A 23,181-nucleotide genomic window follows, 5' to 3' on the forward strand; every position below is an offset into this window, starting at 1 on the left:
CTGGCGTGGATGCACTGCTGCAGAAAGCATGGTCGCTGTGTACTTACTTCCAGCGTTCGAACCGCGCGGGTCATCGACTTGCATCGCTGCACAGGTCTTTGGCCCCACTGGTTAACTGGATGATATGCGACTGTTGCAGCAGTGACTAGCCTGCTTGCATAGCCTGGGCTAACAAATTATGGCCATGATGCAAATCACGTTTGCGACATGGGCACAGATTAAGCACCTCTGCACAAGTTTGAAATGGCTACTAAGATGGTTACCGATAACGATGCCATCATCAGCATCACTATTCCAGTCATCTACATGATGGAGCATACTTTGAATAGTCTGCAGGAGGAGGTGGTGGTCCCAGAGGAAGAGGAGTAAACAGAGGAGGATACAGAAAGGATAACAATATCTCTAAGTTCCAGACTGTCGTCGCACAGGTGGGTGCCAAGGGAAGGTGGATTATAGTGATGGTGGAGGGCTCATGATACCTACCAGTTAGTGAAGGTGCAGGAGCCAAGGAACAAATGGAGGAGGACGAGGAGGAAGAGGTGATGGGCAAGCGACAGGAGATGAAGAGGATATTGATCCCCTTTCTGTTTTCCGTGGTTGGCGGGAGGGGATGGAGGAAGCAAGCTTCAGTATTACCACGCCACCAAAACACCATGGACTTGGACCTCATGGAAGAGCCCGACACACGAGTGCCTTTTTGCTGCACTATCTGCAACATTAACCCCGTATTGCTAGGATTCGAAATAGTGCTGACTACTGGGTTGCCACAGATGCTTCCCGACCTGGAAAGGGATGCGCGTATGCTGGAGTATCGAAACACACTTGTAGACAACCTTAGAGTGGTTTTCCCCAAGAAGGCAGTGAGGCACACAGTGTGCATCTCAGTTATATACTTCCAACCTCTACGTCAATTTGTCAATGCAAAAACATTAGCAGCTGCAGCAATGTAAGTGGCAGAAGCAATTTCTGAGGGTCGTTTCAGAGATTTTTTAGACCAGCCTGTGCGCCAGCACAACAGAGTTCGAGTACAAATCTGACACATAGTGAATGACTGGAGAGGATGGTGCAGAAGTATCTCAAGCTCAAAATTAATGCCACCAGGGAGGGTTTGGACACTTTTTCATTTTGGTTTTCAAATATGGAAGTGTGGCCTGAGCTCGTCTGTCACGCCTTGGAGGTTTGGTCATACCGGCAGCCAGCATTCTCTCAGAACGTGTCTTCAGCATTGCTGGTGGTGTCTTGACGGATAAGCGCTTCCGGCTGTCCCCTAAAAGTGTAGACCGCCTAACTTTCATCAAGATGAACAAGTCATGGATCTCCAAGGACTTTTGCACCCCAATCGCAGACTGTCCAGACTAGGCCATGATGTAGTTGTTAGTGTGCTGCATTTATCTCACGTTTTTGCAGTCTGTGACGCCTTTGTCGTGGCTTCTGTGCTTGCTGTTGCTACTGCTGCTGATGTTATCAATCATTTTTTGAAATGTGGAGACTCCTGGTTGGGTCTCCATCTGGTGTGTTTCCTGTAGTGGAAGGGGTGTCAGAGCCCCATTATACTATTTCTACTCTGTTGAAATTGATGCCACTTTAGTGGTGCATGGTAATAATTATTTGAAATGTGGTGTGTGGCAAGTTGGGTCTCCTTCATGTGTGTTGCCTGTAGCAATAGGGCTCCCAGACCGACAGGCCTGCACTTACTTTCACACAATTACCTGTGTTACTATACTTGAATTTTTCTAGCAGTCTAAAAAACTGATATTTGTGCCACCTAAGTGAGGCTGAGCAGAAAAACAGCTTGAGCTATTGCACGTGGTATTGATCCCTACCTCGCTCGTATTTATTTGAACTTAAATTCAAAGCTGTAAATGCTGGCCTATACACCTGATACCTCATGCATGGGCCATGACAGACTGCTGCTGTGCCATTATAAAATTTCAACTGTGTGTCAATTGAAGTCTCTTTTCCTGGTGTCTACCCCTAATTTGAGCAGTCTTGGCTACTCAAATGGCATTACAGAATAAATTTTCCTGTAATTTGTTTTGGCAGCTTTTGGGAAACTTTGAAGGCGTTTTCTATGTATTTGTTTTGCCTCTCACTGAATTCAATGGGATTCGGATATGTTCAAAGAACTGTTGAGCGAACATCAGGAAATTCGTCGATCGGAACCGAATTGAACCATAACTCTCATCTCTTTTAACTTTGCCCACCGACTATTCCATCTCTGTCCTCGCTACTTCTCCACTTCTCACCTCTGCAAATTCCTTAATTGGCTCCCAATTCCACAACGTATCGACTTAAAGCTACTAACATTGACCTACAAAGCCGTCCATAATCTGTTTCCCCCATATATCTCCAAACTAATCTCACGATATCTCCCACCACATAATCTCCGTTCCTCCCAAGACCTCCTTCTCTCCTCCACAATAGGCCACTTTCCTCATCTAATCGCCTGCAAGACTTCTCCCGATTATCCTTTAGTGTCTAGCATTCTGTGGCTCAACACATCCGAATAACCCCTATATTCGGAACTTTCAAGCAGAACTTGACAACTGATCTTGAACATCCTACAGACTGTAATGACCACCCCCCTGCCACCTCACCACTACCAGAGCAGCCAGCTCACCAACACCAGAGTTGCTGCAAGCCCTGAACCTATTGTTTTCTTCCCCATTATACTGCAGAATATGAGGCCACAAGGGGAGGGTCCTCTTCCCTCAGTAACTTCCCGTCACTATTAGTTTGCTTATTGTAATTTATATTTGTGTTTTGTATGTAAACCCTCATCATGTACAGCACCATAGAATCAATGGTCCTCTAAAAATAAATAATAATAATCCCTTGCATGATGTTCCACCCAGTCCTCACACATGTCCTTGCCATTTGCACAGAGCAGAAAGCCACAGCAGTTGGCTCCTGTGTTTGGTCATCATCATCATCTGAGATGTGCTACAGTGGTCCACTGTCAGTTTGCACTACTCCTCCCACGTTTTCATCCTTAAAAAAGAACAAGTGGATGGGCATCAGTGCACACATTCTGTCAGTGACTGCTGCTTGAATTGAGGCTCAGACTGCTTGCCTGCTTTGCAAGGGGGTGAGGTGGGAGACAGATGTCCAGAGAGCCGCAGGTGCAAACTCAGCTCTTTCAGCTGGGGACCAGGTTGAAGACAAAGCAAAGGAACTTAAGGTACTCTCAGTCATCAAATCTAAAACCACCTCTACTTGTTTTTCATCCATTCACCCAGTGGTACTTGGCTCTACGAAATTACACAGAACGTCCTGTAATCTGCAGAGCTGCCACTAGGAATTTCGGGGCCCCATACTGTCAAAATTTCCGGGCCCCTTTGAGACTCCGCCCAGGCTTCACCCCAGTTCCACCTACACCCCTTGACCCTTCCACAGTCCCACTGCCCACTCTTGGAAAAACTCCACTTCTGGACCACGTCCTCACCTATCACACATTAATAGTTCCTATCGAACACCAGATCACATACAGAGCCAACAGCTTTTATTTTGGCCAAAAGATTTTTTAAGCCGCCACCTCGACAAGGAGACTCTTCTGGCCGGGTCCTACGCTACTCTAACCTAATAAACATTTCTTAAAAATACCCAATACCCTTTTTTTAGGTATATTTTATTTATTTTTCTTTAAGGGAATTTTTTTTTATAATCTGTATTTCTGATTGCAGATTCCATCAATCATTCCCTCCCCTCCCCAACCAAAATTGATAAGCTCCTGGAGAATCCTGAGCGCGGCCACCTGATGTTATAACTCGGCATTTGGTTTTGCAGCATCGCTCAGGATCATCCATATCCATCATAGCTTATAAGTTTTGGTTGGGGTTGGAAGGAGGCAGGGGAGGAAATGATTGCATCATGCAATCACGTACTGAAATGGTGGACAAATTAATACATGGACTTAACTTAGGCTACTCACATAGCCAGTGGCTCCGCTACACCCGCTGCCCAGTCAAAAAAAATCTAATGGTCACCTCAGCTTGCCCGCCTCAGCCTGCAATCACCGAATTAATAAATGTAAACAGGATATATTATTGCATATATATTCACAGATTATACACTACTAAAAATATCTTTATTGGTATTCATTAAAAAACTATAAATTCTAGAATATAAATATAATTACACTTCAAAACATAACAAAATGATAATATAAAAAAATTGCCAAGTAGTCAAGAGTAAAGGGGGGAGATGGGGCACCACATTTAGCAACTACTCGCCCCTACCTGTCTGCGGAGGTTGGCACCCTCTTGAAACCAAATTTGCGCCCCCGTTCCAGCAGCCACTAAACAGCCTCCCCTCCATCACCAGCTTCCCCTCAGCAGCCTCCCCTCCTTCAGCAGCCTCCCTCCCTCACCAGGATCCCCTCAGCAGCCTCCCCTTCTTCAGTGGCCTCCCCTCCTTCAGCAGCATCCCCTCACTTACTACTCTCCCCTCCCTCAGCAGCTTCCCCTCCCTCAGCAGCCTCCCCTTCTACAGGAACCTCCTATCCTTCAGAAGCCACCCCTAATTTAGCAGCCTCCCCTAATTTAGCAGCTTCCCCTCATTCAGCAGCCTCCCCTCATTCAGCAGCCTCCCCTCCCCAGCATCCTCCCCTCCCCCAGCAGCCTCCCCTCCCTCAGCAGCCTCCCCTCCTCCAGCAGCCTCCTCTCCTCCAGCAGCCTCTCCTCCTCCAGCAGCATCTCCTCCTTCAGCAGCCTCCCCTCTCTCAGCAGCCTCCCCTCCTTCACCAGCATCCCCTATGCAGCCTCTCCTCCTTCAGCAGTTTCCCCTCCTCCAGCAGCCTCTCCTCCTCCAGCAGCCTCCTCCTCCAGCAGCCTCCCCTCCACCAGCAGACTACCGTCCTCCAGCAGCATCCCCTCACCAGCCTCCCCTCCCTCACCAGCCTCCCATCCTTCAGCAGCCTTTCCTAAGCAGCAACTTCCCATCCTTGCGTAGCGCAGCATGCATGCTCGTGCACACCCACACTTGCTGCCTGCCGCCGTCCCCGCGGCACATGCGACATGCTGCTGCTCTGGATTGCAGATGAGCGCGCAGCGTGTCACATGACCTGGACCATGATGCACCTGGCCGCGGATTAAAGGTACAGAGCTCATTTCCATCCGCCGGTTGCATCATGAGCCGAGCTGCTGTCCCTAAGGGCATGGAAAGCAGAAACAAAGAGAGGGGGACCCTGGGCCGTGGGCATGGGACCCGGGCTGGCGGGGCCCCCCCTTTTTGCTTCTGGTCACCGGTCCCCATACAGCAGTAAGTGCACTAATGCCCTGATTGCGGCCCTGGTCATCTGCATGCACCAGAGGAGGTGTTTCATTTGGATGCGTAGTAGGCACAGATCGACCACATTCTCTCTCTCCCTGAAACAGCTGCACCAGCAGCAACAGGACCACGGGCCCTATTTGATGCTCTCATTATTCTTTGCACCCCAAAAAAGTGCAGAGTATTACACTGCCTGTATACATAGAGAGCGTATCCATCAGATTATTACACTGCCTGTGTGCAGAGTGCCCCCACAGAGCCTGTTTTCAGAGTACCCCCCCCCCAAAAAAACCCACAAAAACAGTGTTGGCTACCTCCTCCTCCTCCTCTGCCTCTTCCACCTACAGTACCATGTCCACTTCCACCCCCTCCTCCACTTGGATCTCCGCCTCCTGATTCAAGATTATTATTATTTAAATATTTTATTTTATTATTTGCCATTTTAAGTCATTTCCCTATCCATATTTGTTTGCATACATCATCCTGATCTTACCTCCATTTTACTTCCTTTTGCAGCCCCCTAGCCATTACTATGACCATTTTACAGCCATTTTAAAGTTCGGGTTCCCGCTGACTTCTATTTGGTTCAGGGTCAAGTTCAGGTCATGTTGTGATGCCCAAAAAGAACTTTGAACTACAAACCCGACAAACCCGAACATCCATGGGTCCGCTCATCCCTACTTATTGGGTTTGCTGATTTTTGCTTGAAATTTGGTGCCTATGGGGCACTTTTATGGGATCCATACCATTTCATAAAGGTTACAATAAGATGACTTAGTGATTTTGGAAATTGTGATGGTGTCACTGCAAATTCATTCATTCTTTCATTCTACCGGTTACCAGACTCTATTCTTAGCTCAAATAGTGCACTTTTTGTCAGGAGTTTGGAAAAACTGACAGCCAAATTATTATTATGCCATGTGTCATTCCCCTAGTTATCATGCAGCAATGTCAGATAAATTGTATTATTGCGGTTTCCTAAATGAATAGCATTTGGTCAATTTTGCCATATATATTAATATTGGATTGAAAACTGAGGTAAATAACATACCTTCTTTTTCTATGTCTTCCAGTGGTGGATTAGTGGCATCTGGTTCATCAGGTTTCTTCTCTAAAATACATAAATAATAATATTTTTGATAGTATTATTAAGTCACTTACATTTCTTTGCAAAATTTTTGCTGTGGAAGATTTAAGAAATGCATACTTATGGAATGAATGATGTTTTTTCTGTAATTCATCATTCTGATGTATATAAACAGTATTTCATAGCTTTAAAAATGGTCTGTACAATCTTTTCTCATGCAATCCAACATTTGTAAATAGTAGCATTAAATGTAATGAGTGAAAAAGTATTAATAGACATAATCTGTCTTCCCCATATATCTCTAAACTAATCTCCCAATATCTCCCACCACATAATCTCTGGTCGTCCCAAGACCTCCTTCTCTCCTCCACAATTGTCCACTTTCCTCATCCAATCGCCTGCAAGACTTCTCCCGATTATCCTCTATTGTCTAGAATGCTGTGGCCCAACACATCCGATTAGAAAAAACATGACAGTCAATTTATTGTTGCATGCCACATCCTCTCATCCTAAACCCCTAGAGAACAGTATTCCCTATGGGCAATTCCTAAAGACAAGGAAGATTTTGTTCTAATGAGTCCTCCTTCCAGGTACAAGCACAAGAGCTGGCAGAACGATTTTGTCAGAGGGGATATTCCACTCACTTCATCAGTCAAGGCTGGTCAAAGGCATGTAAAATCAACAAGACATATTTTCTCAAAACGAAAGCCAAATCAATACCATCACCAGAGGTGAGGTTTATTTCAACCTATAATGAGAAATGGAACTTCATGAAAAATAGTCTGTCTAAATACTGGCCTATCCTTAGAATTGACCCTGTGTTGGCCAAGAGCACAACACCTCAACATTCAATTACCTACAGAATGACGCAGAATTTGAGATATGTGTTAGTCCACATTTACCAAAAAGGATCATCCACAGAACCAGCGTTTGGATCTAGGGGTCCAAAATGGAGCTTTTTACCATGAAAAAAATTGTGCAGCTTGTGCCAAACATTAACAAAGCATTTACTTTTAACCCCTTTACTAGTAAATAGCGGACAAAGCACATCATGAGCAAGTGTCAGTTCCCGCATCATGACGTGCTATGTCCGTCATGCATTTAAACTGTCACTGCGTGTAAACACGCAGTGATAGTTATGTGCCACCAGCTGTCACTGACAGCTGAGCGGCAAGGGAAGAGTTGCGGTGACACATGACATCGGTCCCTGCACTCAGAGGGCTCTGATCGGTCTGTCAATCTGACTGACCCATCACAGCATTATCGTTCAGGAAATATCAGCAACTCCCGCAGGACCACAGTAGGAGCTCAGCCCTGCTAATGCCCAAGTTCCTGCAGTGACAGCCTGGGACCGTGCCAGCACAGCCACTGGCTGTGTAGCCCTCTAAGTGCTGTGATCGAGAGCGATAGCAAAATTTAGGAGGCAGGGAGAGGGAGGGGCTCCCTCTCCCTTCAGATTGGCGCCCCCGTGACGTCATCTCTGGGGCGAGATTGCTGCCATAGTGATGACCCCAGAGTCACCAAGCCATAGAAATCTTCTGAGACTATGTCCAGAGAATGGTCTATGAAGCTTCTGTACAGGTATAATGCATTGCAAAGCTGATGCATTGCAATGCATTATACCTGAGATCAAAGTTAAAAAAATGAAAGTCCTATAGGAGGACTAACTTGAAGAAATGAACTGGAATGTAAATTGTTGTGCATGCAGCGTGTAAGAGCATATTCACACATGGCCATTAAGCAGAAAAAAAAACAAAGACAGAAACATAATACAAAAATACCCTGCAATAAATAAATAAACCGCAATAGTGCATGAAAATAATATAGGGTACTTAGTGAACATAATTTTGATCAAAATAATGCAAAAGCCATCTCACCTCATCACGGTGACACTATTTTTTGGACAGTCCTAATATTTAAAACCTTACCTATTGTCAAGTGACATGCATGTGGATAAAGGCTGAGAGACTAAACCCAGTGAGTGGACACATAGACCTGGGAAGCAAGATGAATAAACTTTCCAGCTCAAGGAAAGGGCAGGTGTAGCATCAGCATCTCTGCCCCCTGCCAGCCAGAGATGCCATCCCCCTTACCACCGCAGTCCTGGTCCGGCGTCTTCCGGCCTCCTTGCTGCTGTTGCTGGTGCACTGTGCTTAAGGCGCTCGCGCTCCCTCCCTCTTGAAGTGGCCGTGCGCACTGTCCTAAAAAGTCCCCGGCCAATGGCCGGAGGACTTTCCTTATTTAAAGCACCTCCTCCAATATGGAGGTGCCCGTGTAAGGTTGATGCTCTGTGTTCTTACTTTGCTTCAGCCCTCAGGTCCCTCTGCAAGTCAGTCCTGTCCACCAGTCTGTCCTCTTTGAACTCCTGGCACATCAGTTCCCACCGACCGGGCTAAGGTGACGTTCATCATGTCTCACCTCACCGGGGAAGCACTGGCATGACTAAACCCTCTGTGGGAAAGAGGGGATCCCCTGGTGTCTGATCTTCCGGCTTTCCTCACTGCCTTCCGGAAGGTCTTCGATGAGCCCGGACGAAAATCTTCTACTGCCTGCTCATTTCTCATTTCTCCGCCAATGGAGCCTCACCGTGGGCCAGTATGCCATACAGTTCCGAACCCTCGCATCTGAGCTTGCCTGTAACAACGAGGCCCTGGTGTCCACCTTCTGGGAGGGTCTTTCTGGACGGATCAAGAATGAACTTGCCGGTCATGACATGCCTTCCACCCTGGACGACTTGGTGTCTTTGGCTAACCGGATTGACATCCATTTTTTGGGACGAGCTAAGGAGACAACCCAGAAGAGAAGACTTCCGCGTCGCGCTCCTGTATTCCAAAGCCCGGCTTCGCAACCAGCTATTCCCCGGACACGTTACCCTGAGCCTATGCAAATTGACCAAACCAAGGTGGTCAAGTCTCGCCTGGAGACTCGCTGAGCAGAGGGGAGTTGCTTCTATTGTGGCAGTAAAGAGCATCTGATCCGTTCGTGCCCGGTGAAGTCGGAAAACTCCAGTGTCTAGCACCGCGTGGACAGGTCGTCCTAGGCAAGAGTAAATCCTCTCCATCCTTGACCCTATCTGTTTTCATTTCCAGTGGTGAGACCCGCTTCTTCGAGACTGCCCACCTGGATTCCGGAGCCGCTGGGAATCTCACTTGACAGGCTGTAGTGGAGCGGTATCAGATTCCTACCATACTTCTGGCTGAACCATTGGCAGTCGCTTCCGTGGAAGGGAGACTTCTTCCAGAGACCATCTTGCTCGTCACAGAGCCTTTAACACTTCAGGTGGGAATGCTGCACTCAGAGAGGATCTCCTTTCATGTGCTGTCCGGTCTCTATCACTCCCTCTTGCGTGCTCTACCCTGGTTACAGAGACATGAACCCATCCTGAATTGGCGATCTGGTGAGGTGCTCCATTGGGGGCAGGATTGCCATGAGTCCTGCCTGGTTCCGGTTCATCCAGCTCGACCCCCGTCTGCTCCGGCTAATCTACCATGTCTGCCGGCACCCTTCTCATCCTATGCGGACGTCTTCGACAAGAAGGAAGCTGAGACACTACCACCTCATAGGCCGCATGATTGCCCAATCTACCTGGTACCCGGTGCTTCACCTCCCTGTGGGCGTATCTACCCCTGGTCACTGGCTGAGACCCGGGCCATGTTTGAGTACATATAAGAGAATCTTTCTAAGGGATTCATCCATAAATCTACCTCCCCGGCAGGAGCAGGATTCTTCTTCATTAAAAGACGAATCACTATGTCCCTGTATTGATTACAGGAGTTTTAACCAGATTACCATCAAGAATAAGTACCCCTTGCCTCTCATCTTGGAGCTGTTCAACCGCCTTAAAGGCGCAAAGATCTTCACCTAGCTCGATCTTCGTGGGGCGTACAATTTGGTCTGGATCCGCCAAGGAGACGAGTGGAAGATGGCATTCAACACCCGGGACGGTCACTACAAATACCGCGTGATGCCCTTTGGTCTCTGTAATGGCCCAGCAGTCTTCCATGATCTCCTGTATTATTGCGTGGTGGTGTACCTGGACGATATCTTGGTCTTCTATCCGGACCTACTCGCGCACCGGAGGGATGTTCGTCAGGTTCTGCTAAGGCTCCGGCAGAATTGCCTATACGCAAAATTTGAGAAATGCCTCTTCGAGCAGGCTTCCCTTCCGTTCCTGGGATATATTATCTCCGAGACTGGTCTACGGATGGATCCCAAGAAAGTTTCTGCCGTCTTAAAGTGGCCCCGACCAGAGGGGTTGAAGGCGATTCAGCGATTCCTGGGCTTCGCAAATTCACAAATCTGCCCCCTGCCAGGCAGAGACGCCGTACCCCTTACCGCCGCGATCCTGGTCCGGCGTCTTCCAGCCTCCCTGCTGCTGCTGGTGAACGCAGTTTCCCGGGAACTGTGCTTAAGGCACGCGCACGCTCGCTCCCTCTTAAAGGGGCCACGCGCACCATCCTAAAAAGTCCCCGGCCAATGGCCCGGAGGACTTTCCTTATTTAAAGCACCTCCTCCAATATGGAGGTGCCCGTGCAAGGTTGTTGCTCTGTCTTCTTACTTTGCTTCAGCCCTCAGGTCCCTCTGCAAGTCAGTCCTGTCCGCCTATCTGTCCTTCAGTCCTGCACGCCAGTCTAACTACACTGTGTTCAGAATTATTAGGCAAATGAGTATTTTGATAGCATGATACCTTTTATACATGTTGTCCTACTCCAAGCTGTATAGGCTGAGAGACAACTACCAATTAAGTAAATCTGGTGATGTGCATCTCTGTAATGAGGAGGGGTGTTGACTAATGACATCAACACCCTATATAATGTGTGCTTAAATATTAGGCAACTTCCTTTCCTTTGGCAAAATGGGTCAGAAGTAGTGTTGAGCCACCCCCGTAGTGTTCGGGTTCGGTTCGGTTCGTCGAACACCGGGATGTTCGAGGAACTGTTCGTCGAACTGTTCGTCGAACACCTTAGAACACCGTCGAACACCGTTAAAACCAATGGCAGGCAAACAAAAACACATAGAAACACATAGAAAACACCTGCAAAGGTGTCCAAAAGCTGACAAACTGCTCAGAAGACACTCTCTTTAAAAAAGCCGGCCGGAAAATTCAGCAGCGGCATACACCGGTACCCGACAATTTAGACAAGAAGGAATAGAGCATCACACAGATTAGATAGATAGAAACATGTCAGTCACACATATAAGAAGCACAGTGACAGTGTTGGTTACTGCTCTTGTCATTTAGTGTAAAGGATTTATTAAAAATAATATTAGTGTTTTCATGCACCGTCTCTTTAAAAAAGCCGGCCGGCAATTCAGCAGCAGTACCCGACAATTTAGAACAGAAAGAATAGAGCTTCACACATAGATTAGATAGAGAGAAACATGTCAGTCACATATATAATAAGTAAAGTGACAGTGTTGCTTACTGTACCCGACAATTTAGAACAGAAAGATAGAGCATCACACATAGATTAGATAGGCAGGAACGGGCTGCCCCCAACCACCAGCAGCCTATTTGTACCTGGCCGGACACAACAATATAGGGAAGCCCTTTTTTTCTTAATTATTTCATGAAATAATTTAAAGAAAATTGACGTGGGGCTTCGCCCTGTTTTTGTGTCCAGCCAGGTACAACTAGGCAGATGGGGGCTGGAATCCGCAGCGCAGGGAGGCCCAAGCTTTCTGGGCCACCCCCGCTGCAAATTGCAGTCCGCAGCCACCCCGGAAAATGGCGCGTTCATAGAAGCGCCATCTTCTGGCGCTGTACCCAACTCATCCCGGGCCCTGATGCGGTGGCTCACTGGGTAATAAAGGGGTTAGGGCCAGCTTGGCATTATCAGCTGGCCCTAAGCCCGAAATTCATGGGGTCACGCCAATATTAGACATGACCACCATGAATTTCTAGTAAAGTATTTAAAAAAAACAAAACACCGAGAAAAAAGTCCTTTAATTGAAATAAACACACAATTCTTTATTGTTCTAAATTAAACCATACTTACCGTCACACCCATTCCAGCTGAAGTCAACGATCTCCTGAAATAAAAGAAAAATAATAAAGCAACATCATCCCTACCTTTCCATGGTTCCCATGACAGCTTCAGCTCTGCTACATCGAGATGACAGGCTGGACCGCAGCAGAACGCTGCCATACAGCCTGTCATCCCGCAGACACTGAGAAGCGCAGGCATACTTGCGCTCCTCAGCGTCTCTCTGTGACGGCATCCAGATGAGCCGAGTTCATGTCCAATGAACTCGGCTCACCTCATGCACGTCATTGACAGCGTGGGAAAATTCTCCTGCACTCAGCGCTTCAGCGTGGGAGAATTCTCACGCTGAAGCGCTGAGTGCAGGAGAATTTTCCCACGCTGTCAGTGACGTGCATGAGGTGAGCTGAGTTCATTGGACATGAGCTCACCTTATGCACGTCACTGACAGCGTGGGAGAATTCTCCTGCACTCAGCGCTTCAGCGTGAGAATTTTCCCACGCTGTCAGTGACGTGCATGAGGTGAGCCGAGTTCATTGGACATGAACTCGGCTCATCTGGATGCCGTCACAGAGAGACGCTGAGGAGCGCAAGCAAGCCTGCGCTTCTCAGTGTCTGCGGGATGACAGGCTGGATGGCAGCGTTCTGCTGCGGTCCAGCCTGTCATCTCGATGTAGCAGAGCTGAAGTGTCGTGGGAACCATGGAAAGGTAAGGATTATGTTGCTTTATTATTTTTCTTTTATTGCAGGGGATCGTTGGCTTCAGCTGGAACGGGCGTGATTGTAAGTATGGTTTAATTTAGAACAATAAAGAATTGTGTCTTTATTTCAATTAAAGGACTTTATTCTGGGTGTTTGTGTTTTTTTTTAACTTTGACTATGGGGTTAGTAATGGGGGTGTTTTATAGACGCCTCTCCATTACTAACCTGGGCTTGATGTCAGCTGGCATTATAAGCTGACATCAACCCCAGCCCTATTACCCCACTGCCACCGCTACAGGGCAGTGGGAAGAGCGAGGCTAAGTGCCAGAATTGGCGAATCCTATGGATGTGCCATTTCTGGGGCGGCTGACGGCTGGTGTTTCTAGCCTGGGAGGGGCCCAATATTCATGGCACCCTTCCTGGGCTATTAATATCAGCCCCCAGCTGTCTGCCTAGCCTTTGCTAGCTATTAACCCCTTAAGCCCCGGAGCATTTTCCGTTTTTGCATTTTCGTTTTTGCTCCCCTTGTTCCCAGAGCCATAGCGTTTTTATTTTTTGGTCAATATGGCCATGTGAGGGCTTATTATTTGCAGGATGAGTTGTACTTTTCAACGCCATTACTAGTTTTACCATATCCTGTACGGGAAAACGGGAAAAAAATTCCAAGTGCGGTAAAATTGCAAAAAAAGTGCAATACCACAGTTGTTTTTTATTTATTTTTTTTACCACGTTCACTGAATGCTAAAACTGACCTGTCCTTCTCATTCTACAGGTCATTATGAGTTCATAGACACCAAACATGTATAGGTTCTTTTAAGTGGTGAAAAAAAATTCCAAAATTTGGTAAAAAAAATAATAAAAAATAGCGCCATTTTCTAAGACCCGTAGCGTCTCCATTTTTTGTGATCTGGGGCTGGTTGATGGCTTATTTTTTGCGCACCGGGCAAACGTTTTTATTGATAACATTTGGGGTAGATCCGATGTTTTGATCGCCCGTTATTGCATTTTATTGCAATTTTGCGGCGACCAAAAAACGTAATTCTGGCGTTTAGAATTTTTTTCTCGTTACGCCGTTTACCGATCGGATTAATTATTTTTTTATATTGATAGATCGGGCGATTCTGAACGCGGCGATACCAAATATGTGTATGTGGGGGTTTTTTTTATATATATTTTATTTTGAATGGGGCGAAAGGGGGGTGATTTAAACTTTTATATTTTTTTATTTTTTTTAATATTTTTAAAAACTTTTTTTTTTTTACTTTTTGCATGATTCTATAGTCTCCATAGGAGACTAGAAGCAGCAACTATCCGATCGCCTCTGCTACATACAGGGGACGAGCAGGTCCCCTGCATGCAGCAGAAATGGTCCTGTGCTATGAGCGCCGACCACTAGGTGGCGCTCATAGCGACAAGATCATGACAACCACAGGCGTCTGCTGCAGACCCTGGGTTGTCATGCACGCCCATCGGCGACCCGCGATCACGTGACGGGGTCGCCGGTGGGCGGGGCTTATGACGCGCTACCCGGAAGCGCGCGTTAAATGCTGCTGTCGGAGATTGACAGTGGCATTTAACATGTTAACAGCTTCGGGTGGATCGCAATTCCACCCGCGGCTGTTGCGGGCACATGTCAGCTGTGAGAATCAGCTGACATGTGCTCCGTTCAGTGAGGGCTCAGCGCAGCAGCCCTCACTGAACCCGGGGCACGCAAATATGCGTACTAATACGTCCCTGGTAAGTAAGGGGTAAATAGGGGGGACCCCACGTCAATTTTTTGGGGGGTCCCCCATTTTAATAGCTAGTAAAGGCTAGGTATTCAGCTGGGGGCTGATATTAGTAGCCTGGGAAGCTCCGTGGGTATTACCCCTTCCCAGGCTTCAAACATCTGCCCCAGCTGTCTGCTTAACCTCCGCTAGAGCCTAAAATTATGGGGAACCCCACGCCAATTTTTTTTTAAATAAATCCTTTATTTTAACACTAAATGACAAGTACAGTAATCAACACTGTCACTGTACTTCATATATATGTGACTGACATGTTTCTATCTATTTAATCTATGTGTGATTGTCACGGGTGTGTTGCCACGAAGATCGTCACGAGTACACAGCCTGACTTCTCGCAGCTGACTTGTTGGTGCTTTGTGTCTCTCGGCAGTGAGGGAGTTAATTCTCTCTCTCTCTGGGCTAGATGAGGTCCAGCCTCGCCCAGCTGCAATCAATACTTCTGTAGTGAGACTCCTTCATATACCTGCTGGTCTGTTTGGGAAGTGTCGGTGAAAGCATTTTATTCAGACTGACAGAGCTGATCGTGGTGTTTGGAGTTGCTGAGATAAGTGTATTTGGAAGTGTTTTTTCCCTTTCCTCGCTTTATCATTTATCTCCTTTCCCGTTGGTTTTCCCTCTGTTGTAGTTGAGAAGTTGTTTGTATGCAAGGTGGTTTTGGTTTTTCCCTTGTACTGTCTCGTTCGTCTAAGTATTGTGTTTGGGCATATTATGTCTTGTTCCCTTTGGTTGTGATCGGGGTCCTTCTCAGGACTAGATTACTGTGGTGCAGGGATCTTCAGGAGGTAGGGGTTACGCTGGCGGCCTGGACCTCTGTACCTTTAACAGTACCTCCAGGTTGAGGGATTAGTCAGGGCCCCAGCTTAGGGTCAGCTTAGGCCCCCTACTTCCAGTATACGGAGACAGCGTGACATTTTCACCGACCCAACTTAGTTTTTCTCCAGCTACCATGGATCCAGTAGCCGGTCTAGCTCGGCAATTGCAGAGTTTGTCTATGGAGCTGGCGGACGTTAGGTCCAAGGTTTGGCATCCTCAGGAGCAAGCCGGACCAGAACCTAAAGTAGCTCTCCCTGATAGGTTCACTGGGGGGCGGGACAAGTTTTTTGTTTTCCGGGAGGCATGCAAATTGTACTTTCGGCTGCGGCCTCGGTCATCGGGGAGTGAAGAACAAAGGGTGGGAATTGTCATCTCGCTCCTACAAGGGGACCCACAATCCTGGGCGTTCTCTCTTCCCCCGGGTTCCCCGGCTCTCCAGTCAGTGGATAGGTTTTTCGCTGCTCTGGGACTCGTATATGATGACCCAGATCGGATCTCCCTTGCTGAGTCTAAGTTACGTAGGATCCAGCAGGGAGATCGTCCGGCGGAGGAATTCTGTTCGGAGTTCCGTAGGTGGGCCACGGACACCCAGTGGAATGACCCGGCTCTTAGGAGCCAGTTTTGTCATGGTTTATCCGACAAATTACAGGATGTGTTGGCACAGTATGACTCTCCCGTGTCACTGGAAGCCGCTATGGCCCTTGCTATTCGCGTGGACAGACGGCTTCGGGAGAGGTGCGGGATAATTCTACACCCTGTGATGACTCCACCTCCTACAAGGTCCCCTCATATGGTGGTTCCCCTGGTCAGTCCAGAGGAGCCTATGCAATTAGGAGGGACATCATTTCGGGGGAGGGGACCGGTGGTGCGCCATAAGGCAGGAAGGTGTTTCTTCTGCGGGAGAAAGGGACATTTTATTGGGGGGTGTCCATCCCGTCCCTTGCAGAGTGAAGAGTCGTCGGAAAACTGTTAATCCCAGGTTGTGTGGTGGACGGCAATCTGGGAGTAGGTATTTCGTCCCTAGGTTCGTCTCAGTTTCTCGTACCGGCGGAGGTGGTGGTGGGTACGAGAACTGAGAGGATATCTGTTCTTCTGGATAGTGGGGCCGGGGCTAATCTGGTTGATGCTCGGTTTGCCCGGGTCCAAGGTATGCGGTTGAGTGAGTTGGCTAAACCCATCCCCATATTCTCGATCGATGCCAGGCCTCTCGGTCAGGGAAGTTTTTTGCAAGCTGTGCATGACGTAAAACTTCAAGTGGGGGCAATACATAAAGAACTGTTGTCTTGCTACGTGTTGGAGGGTCTTCCCACTCCTATTGTGTTGGGCCTTCCTTGGTTAGCTAAGCATAACCCGGTTATTAATTGGCAAACCAGGGAGATAAGCCAATGGAGTAAATTCTGTAATAAAAACTGCATGAACACGGTCATTGGTGCGGTTACTCCTTGGGTCTTACCTCCATTTCTGGCGGACTTTGAGGATGTATTCTCGGAGAAAGGGTGTCAGGAACTACCTCCTCATCGCGTGTATGACTGTTCTGTAAAACTGCTCCCTGAGGCCAAGTTACCTAAAGCTAGGTTATATAACCTTTCTGGTCCTGAGAGGCAGGCCATGAAGGATTATATCTTAGAAAGTCTGGCTAAGGGGCATATTAGACCTTCATCTTCACCGGTGGCTGCGGGGTTCTTCTTTGTTAAGAAGAAAGATGGAGGCCTACGCCCTTGCCTGGATTTCCGTGAACTTAATCGGATTACGGTCCGAGATCCGTATCCGCTCCCACTTATTCCTGATCTCTTTAATCAGATCGTGGGCGCCAAATGGTTCTCTAAGTTGGATCTCAGGGGGGCGTACAATCTGATTAGGATGAAAGAGGGGGATGAGTGGAAGACGGCGTTTAACACTCCGGAGGGGCATTATGAGAACCTTGTCATGCCATTCGGTCTGACTAATGCCCCGGCGGTGTTTCAACACTTTGTTAATGACATCTTTCGCCGCCTGGTGGGACAGTTTGTTGTCATATATCTGGATGATATCTTAATTTACTCGCCGGATCTGGTGTCTCATCAGGAGCACGTTAGGCAGGTGTTACAGATCTTGCGGGATAATAAACTGTATGCCAAGTGGGAAAAGTGTGTGTTCGCCGTACAGGAACTCCAGTTTTTAGGCTTCCTGGTTTCAGCGTCCGGTTTTCGTATGGACCCTGGGAAAGTGCGGGCAGTTCTTGAGTGGTATCGGCCAGAGAATCTTAAGGCACTACAACGTTTCCTGGGGTTTGCTAATTATTACCGGAAGTTCATTCGTAATTTTTCGTCCATGGTTAAGCCTCTCACAGACATGACTAAAAAGGGGACGGATTTTTCTAGGTGGTCTGACAAGGCTTGTCAAGCATTCTCCTCTTTGAAAAAATGTTTTGCCTCGGCGCCCATACTCATTCAACCTGATGCGTCTCAGCCATTCATTGTAGAGGTAGACGCTTCCGAGGTAGGGGTGGGAGCAGTATTGTCACAGGGTTCGTCCCCTGGTAAGTGGCATCCGTCCGCCTTTTTCTCTAAAAAATTGTCGTCCGCTGAGAGGAATTACGATGTCGGCAATAGGGAACTCTTGGCCATTAAGTTAGCTTTTGAGGAGTGGCGCCATTTTTTGGAGGGGGCAGTTCATCCGGTCACCGTCATCACCGATCACAAGAACCTGCTATATCTGGAGTCCGCGAAACGTCTGAATCCCAGACAAGCTAGGTGGTCATTGTTTTTTACCAGGTTTAATTTTGTCGTTACATATCGTCCTGGGTCAAAAAATGTAAAGGCGGATGCCTTATCTCGTAGTTTCCCGGGGGCCGGGAATACGGACGACCCGATTCCTATCCTTCAGGAGGGGGTGGTGGTTTCGGCAGTATGCTCTGAGCTGGAGGAGGAGGTATTGGAGGCTCAGGGGGACGCCCCTGTTGGACCTCCAGGGAGACTGTTTGTTCCAGATCAGTTGCGACAAAAGGTGATCGAGGCACACCATAACTCTGTTTTTGCAGGACACCCGGGGAGTAAAGCAACTGTGGATCTCCTCTCGCGTCGGTTTTGGTGGCCTAACTTACATAAGGAGGTGGTAACTTTTGTCGCGTCCTGTGGGGTTTGTGCGCGCTCTAAGACCTCACATACCCGTCCGTCTGGGGCCCTCTTACCTTTGAAGATCCCGGAGCGTCCTTGGACTCATCTGTCTATGGACTTTATTACGGACCTCCCTCCGTCTTCGGGTAAAACGGTCATACTCGTTGTAGTGGACAGGTTCAGCAAGATGGCACATTTTATCGCTCTTCCGGCTCTCCCTAATGCTAAAACTCTTGCACAGGTGTTCATTGGGGAGATTGTGAGGCTTCACGGGGTACCCTCCGAGGTGGTGTCTGATCGGGGGTCTCAGTTTGTGTCCAAGTTCTGGAAGGCGTTTTGTGCACGGCGGGGGATGCAGTTGTCATTCTCTTCGGCTTTTCATCCTCAGACCAATGGTCAGACGGAACGTATGAACCAGAGCTTGGAGACATATCTCCGGTGTTTTGTGTCAGAGAACCAGGAGGACTGGGCTTCTTTCTTACCTCTGGCAGAGTTTGCTCTTAATAATAGGCGGAGCGAGTCCACTGGTAAGTCCCCGTTTTTTGGGGCATATGGTTTTCACCCCCAGTTTTGTACTTTCAGTAGGGGGGGCTCTTCGGGGGTTCCTGAGGAGGAACGATTTTCCTCATCACTCGCTTCAGTATGGAGAGGGGTGCTGAAGAATCTGAATACTATGGGGAACCGATACAAACGTATGGCTGATAGGAGGAGAGTGTCTGGTCCGGACCTAAGTGTGAACGATCGGGTATGGTTGTCTACCAGGAATATTAAACTTAAGGTTCCCTCCTGGAAATTGGGTCCCAGGTTCATTGGGCCGTACAGAATCAGTTCTATTATTAATCCGGTGGCATTCCGTCTTGATCTCCCCCCTACGTTTAAAATTCACAACGTGTTTCACAGATCATTGCTTAAGAGGTATGTGGCGCCGGTGGTACCGTCACCTTTACCTCCCCCTCCAGTGGTTGTCAATGGTAACTTGGAGTTCCAGGTATCGAGGGTCATTGATTCACGCTTTAATCGCCGGTCCCTTCAGTACCTGGTTCATTGGAAGGGGTATGGTCCTGAGGAGAGGATGTGGGTTCCTGCGTTGGATATTAACGCAGACCGATTAGTTCGGGCCTTCCACACGACTCACCCGGATAAACCTGGCCCTGAGGGTCCGGAGGCCCCTCGTAGAAGGGGGGGTACTGTCACGGGTGTGTTGCCACGAAGATCGTCACGAGTACACAGCCTGACTTCTCGCAGCTGACTTGTTGGTGCTTTGTGTCTCTCGGCAGTGAGGGAGTTAATTCTCTCTCTCTCTGGGCTAGATGAGGTCCAGCCTCGCCCAGCTGCAATCAATACTTCTGTAGTGAGACTCCTTCATATACCTGCTGGTCTGTTTGGGAAGTGTCGGTGAAAGCATTTCATTCAGACTGACAGAGCTGATCGTGGTGTTTGGAGTTGCTGAGATAAGTGTATTTGGAAGTGTTTTTTCCCTTTCCTCGCTTTATCATTTATCTCCTTTCCCGTTGGTTTTCCCTCTGTTGTAGTTGAGAAGTTGTTTGTATGCAAGGTGGTTTTGGTTTTTCCCTTGTACTGTCTCGTTCGTCTAAGTATTGTGTTTGGACATATTATGTCTTGTTCCCTTTGGTTGTGATCGGGGTCCTTCTCAGGACTAGATTACTGTGGTGCAGGGATCTTCAGGAGGTAGGGGTTACGCTGGCGGCCTGGACCTCTGTACCTTTAACAGTACCTCCAGGTTGAGGGATTAGTCAGGGCCCCAGCTTAGGGTCAGCTTAGGCCCCCTACTTCCAGTATACGGAGACAGCGTGACAGTGATGCTCTATTCCTTCCATTCTAAATTGTCGGGTACCGCTGCTGAATTGCCGGCCGGCTTTTTTAAAGAGACGGTGCATGAAAACACTATTATTTTTTTTAATAAATCCTTTACACTAAATGGCAAGTACAGTAATCAACACTGTCACTGTACTTCTTATATATGTGACTGACATGTTTCTATCTATCTAATTTATGTGTGATTCTCTATTCCTTCTATTCTAAATTGTCGGGTACTGCTGCGGAATTGCCGGCCGGCTTTTTTAAAGAGACGGTGCATGAAAACACTAATATTTTTTTTTATAAATCCTTTACACTAAATGACAAGTACAGTAATCAACACTGTCACTGTACTTCTTATATATGTGACTGACATGTTTCTATCTATCTAATCAATGTGTGAAGCTCTATTCTTTCGGTTCTAAATTGTCGGGTACCGGTGTACGCCGCTGCTGAATTGCCGGCTTTTCATGTTTCACTGTGAGCACAGTTCCCATCGATTTGGGCAATCACTCTAATGCCACAACCACCATGGCTGTGGCATTACAGTGAGTGGCAGACAATCCCTGCATGATTGGTGCTCTAAATAGCGCCAGACATGCAGGACACGCTTTTGGTGCACGAACAGTTATCGAACATAACCTCGAACAGCCGAATTTTTTGCAAATCGTTCGGGTTCGTCGAACAACTCGAACACCGCCCAAAACAGCTCGAATTTGAAATTGGCGAACAGTTCTAGTCGAACACCGCTCATCTCTAGTCAAAAGATAGATTTGTCGGGCTCTGAAAAGTCCAAAATTGTGAGATGTCTTGCAGAGGGATGCAGCAGTCTTGAAATTTTCAAACTTTTGAAGCGTGATCACCGAACAATCAAGTGTTTCATGGCAAATAGTGAACAGGGTCGCAAGAAGCGTGTTAGCCAAAAAAGGCGCAAAATAACTGCCCATGAATTGAGGAAAATGAAGCGTGAAGCTGCAAAGATGCCATTCGCCACCAGTTTTGCCTTATTTCAGCGCTGCAACATTACTGGAGTATCAAAAAGCACAAGGTGTGCGATACTCAGGGACATGGCCAAGGTAAAGAAGGCTGAAAAATAACCACTTTAAACAAGAAACATAAGATAAAACGTCAAGAATGGGCCAAGAAATATCTTAAGACTGATTTTTCAAAGGTTTTATGGACTGATGAAATGAGAGTGCCTCTTGATGGGCCAGATGGATGGGCCAGAGGTTGGATCAGTAAAGGGCAGAGAGCTCCACTTCGACTCAGATGCCAGCAAGGTGGAGGTGGGGTACTGGTATGGGCTGGTATCATCAAAGATGAACTTGTGGGACCTTTTCGGGTTGAGGATGGAGTGAAGCTCAACTCCTAGACCTACTGCCAGTTTCTGGAAGACCATTTCTTCAAGCAGTGGTACAGGAAGAAGTCTGTATTGTTCAAGAAAAACATGATTTTCATGCAGGACAATGCTCCATCACATGCATCCAACTACTCCACAGCGTGGCTGGCCAGTGAAGGTCTAAAAGAAGAAAAAGTAATGACATGGCCCCCTTGTTCACCTGATCTGAACCCCATAGAGAACCTGTTGTCCATCATAAAATGTGAGATCTACAGGGAGGGAAAACAGTACACGTCTCGGAACAGTGTCTGGGAAGCTGCGGTGGCTGCTGCACGCAATGTTGATCGAAAACAGATCAAGCAACTGACAGAATCTATGGATAGAAGGCTGTTGAGTGTCATCATAAAGAAAGGTGGCAATATTGATCACTAATTTTTTGGGTTTTTGTTTTTGCTTGTCAGAAATGTTTATTTCTAAATTTTGTGCACTGATATTGGTTTACCTGGTGAAAATAAACAAGTGAGATGGGATTATATTTGGTTTCTATTAAGTTGCCTAATAATTCTGCACAGTAATAGTTACCTGCACAAACAGATATCCACCTAAGATAGCCAAATCTAAAAAAAAACCCACTCCAACTTCCAAAAATATTAAGCTTGGATATTTGTGAGTCTTTTGGGTTGATTGAAAACATAGTTGATGATCAATAATAATAAATTATCCTCTATAATACAACTTGCCTAATAATTCGGCACACAGTGTACAATCCAGCCCAACAGTCTATCTACAGTCCAATCTGGAAGCACCTGCCAGTTACTTGCCGTGTCCGCCAGCCTGATTACCTGGAAGCACCTGCCAGTTACCTGCCGTGCCCGCCAGCCTGCTTACCTGGAAGCACCTGTCTGTTACAAGCCGTGCCTGCCAGCTTGCTTACCTGGAAGCACCTGCCAGTTACCCGTTGTGCCCGCCAGCCTGCCTACCCGGAGCAACCATCTGGCTAACAGCCAAATCAGCCTGCTTATCTGCTGTACCGATCAGTTCCTGCCATCTGACCTGTGGGAGTCATCTGCTCTCATACAAGGTCGGTCCCAGAGTGGCACCTGGTCCCCCTGCTTAGTCCCTCCCTGGTTGACGGAGTCGATTGAGCTGCCTTGCGACCTTGGTCAGGCCGAGAAGGTGCTTAGTCATGCCCCTGTGGTCCCTCCTTGCACCGCAGCACAGAGGTTCCACCACCCGGATCCGTAACAGCAGGCCACACCCTTATATGCACTTGTGCACATTAGACTGG

The 23,181-nt window shown here is 47.6% G+C and overlaps 1 protein-coding gene across 4 annotated transcripts in view; it reads right to left on the minus strand.

Moving 5' to 3' along the window:
- Positions 1-23,181, minus strand: part of LOC141156682 (coagulation factor XIII B chain-like) — a 784,153-nt gene that overhangs the window by 415,596 nt on the left and 345,376 nt on the right. For all 4 annotated transcript variants that reach the window (XM_073642930.1, XM_073642929.1, XM_073642931.1 and 1 more), the window contains exon 8: positions 6,320-6,379. In XM_073642930.1, the coding sequence (XP_073499031.1) occupies positions 6,320-6,379 (60 nt within the window). The remainder of the gene's footprint in view (positions 1-6,319; positions 6,380-23,181) is intronic.

This window comes from Phyllobates terribilis, unplaced genomic scaffold (genome assembly GCF_046119375.1).
Source record: "Phyllobates terribilis strain yellow unplaced genomic scaffold, ASM4611937v1 Scaffold_8__6_contigs__length_399053987, whole genome shotgun sequence".
Lineage (NCBI taxonomy): Eukaryota > Metazoa > Chordata > Amphibia > Anura > Dendrobatidae > Phyllobates > Phyllobates terribilis.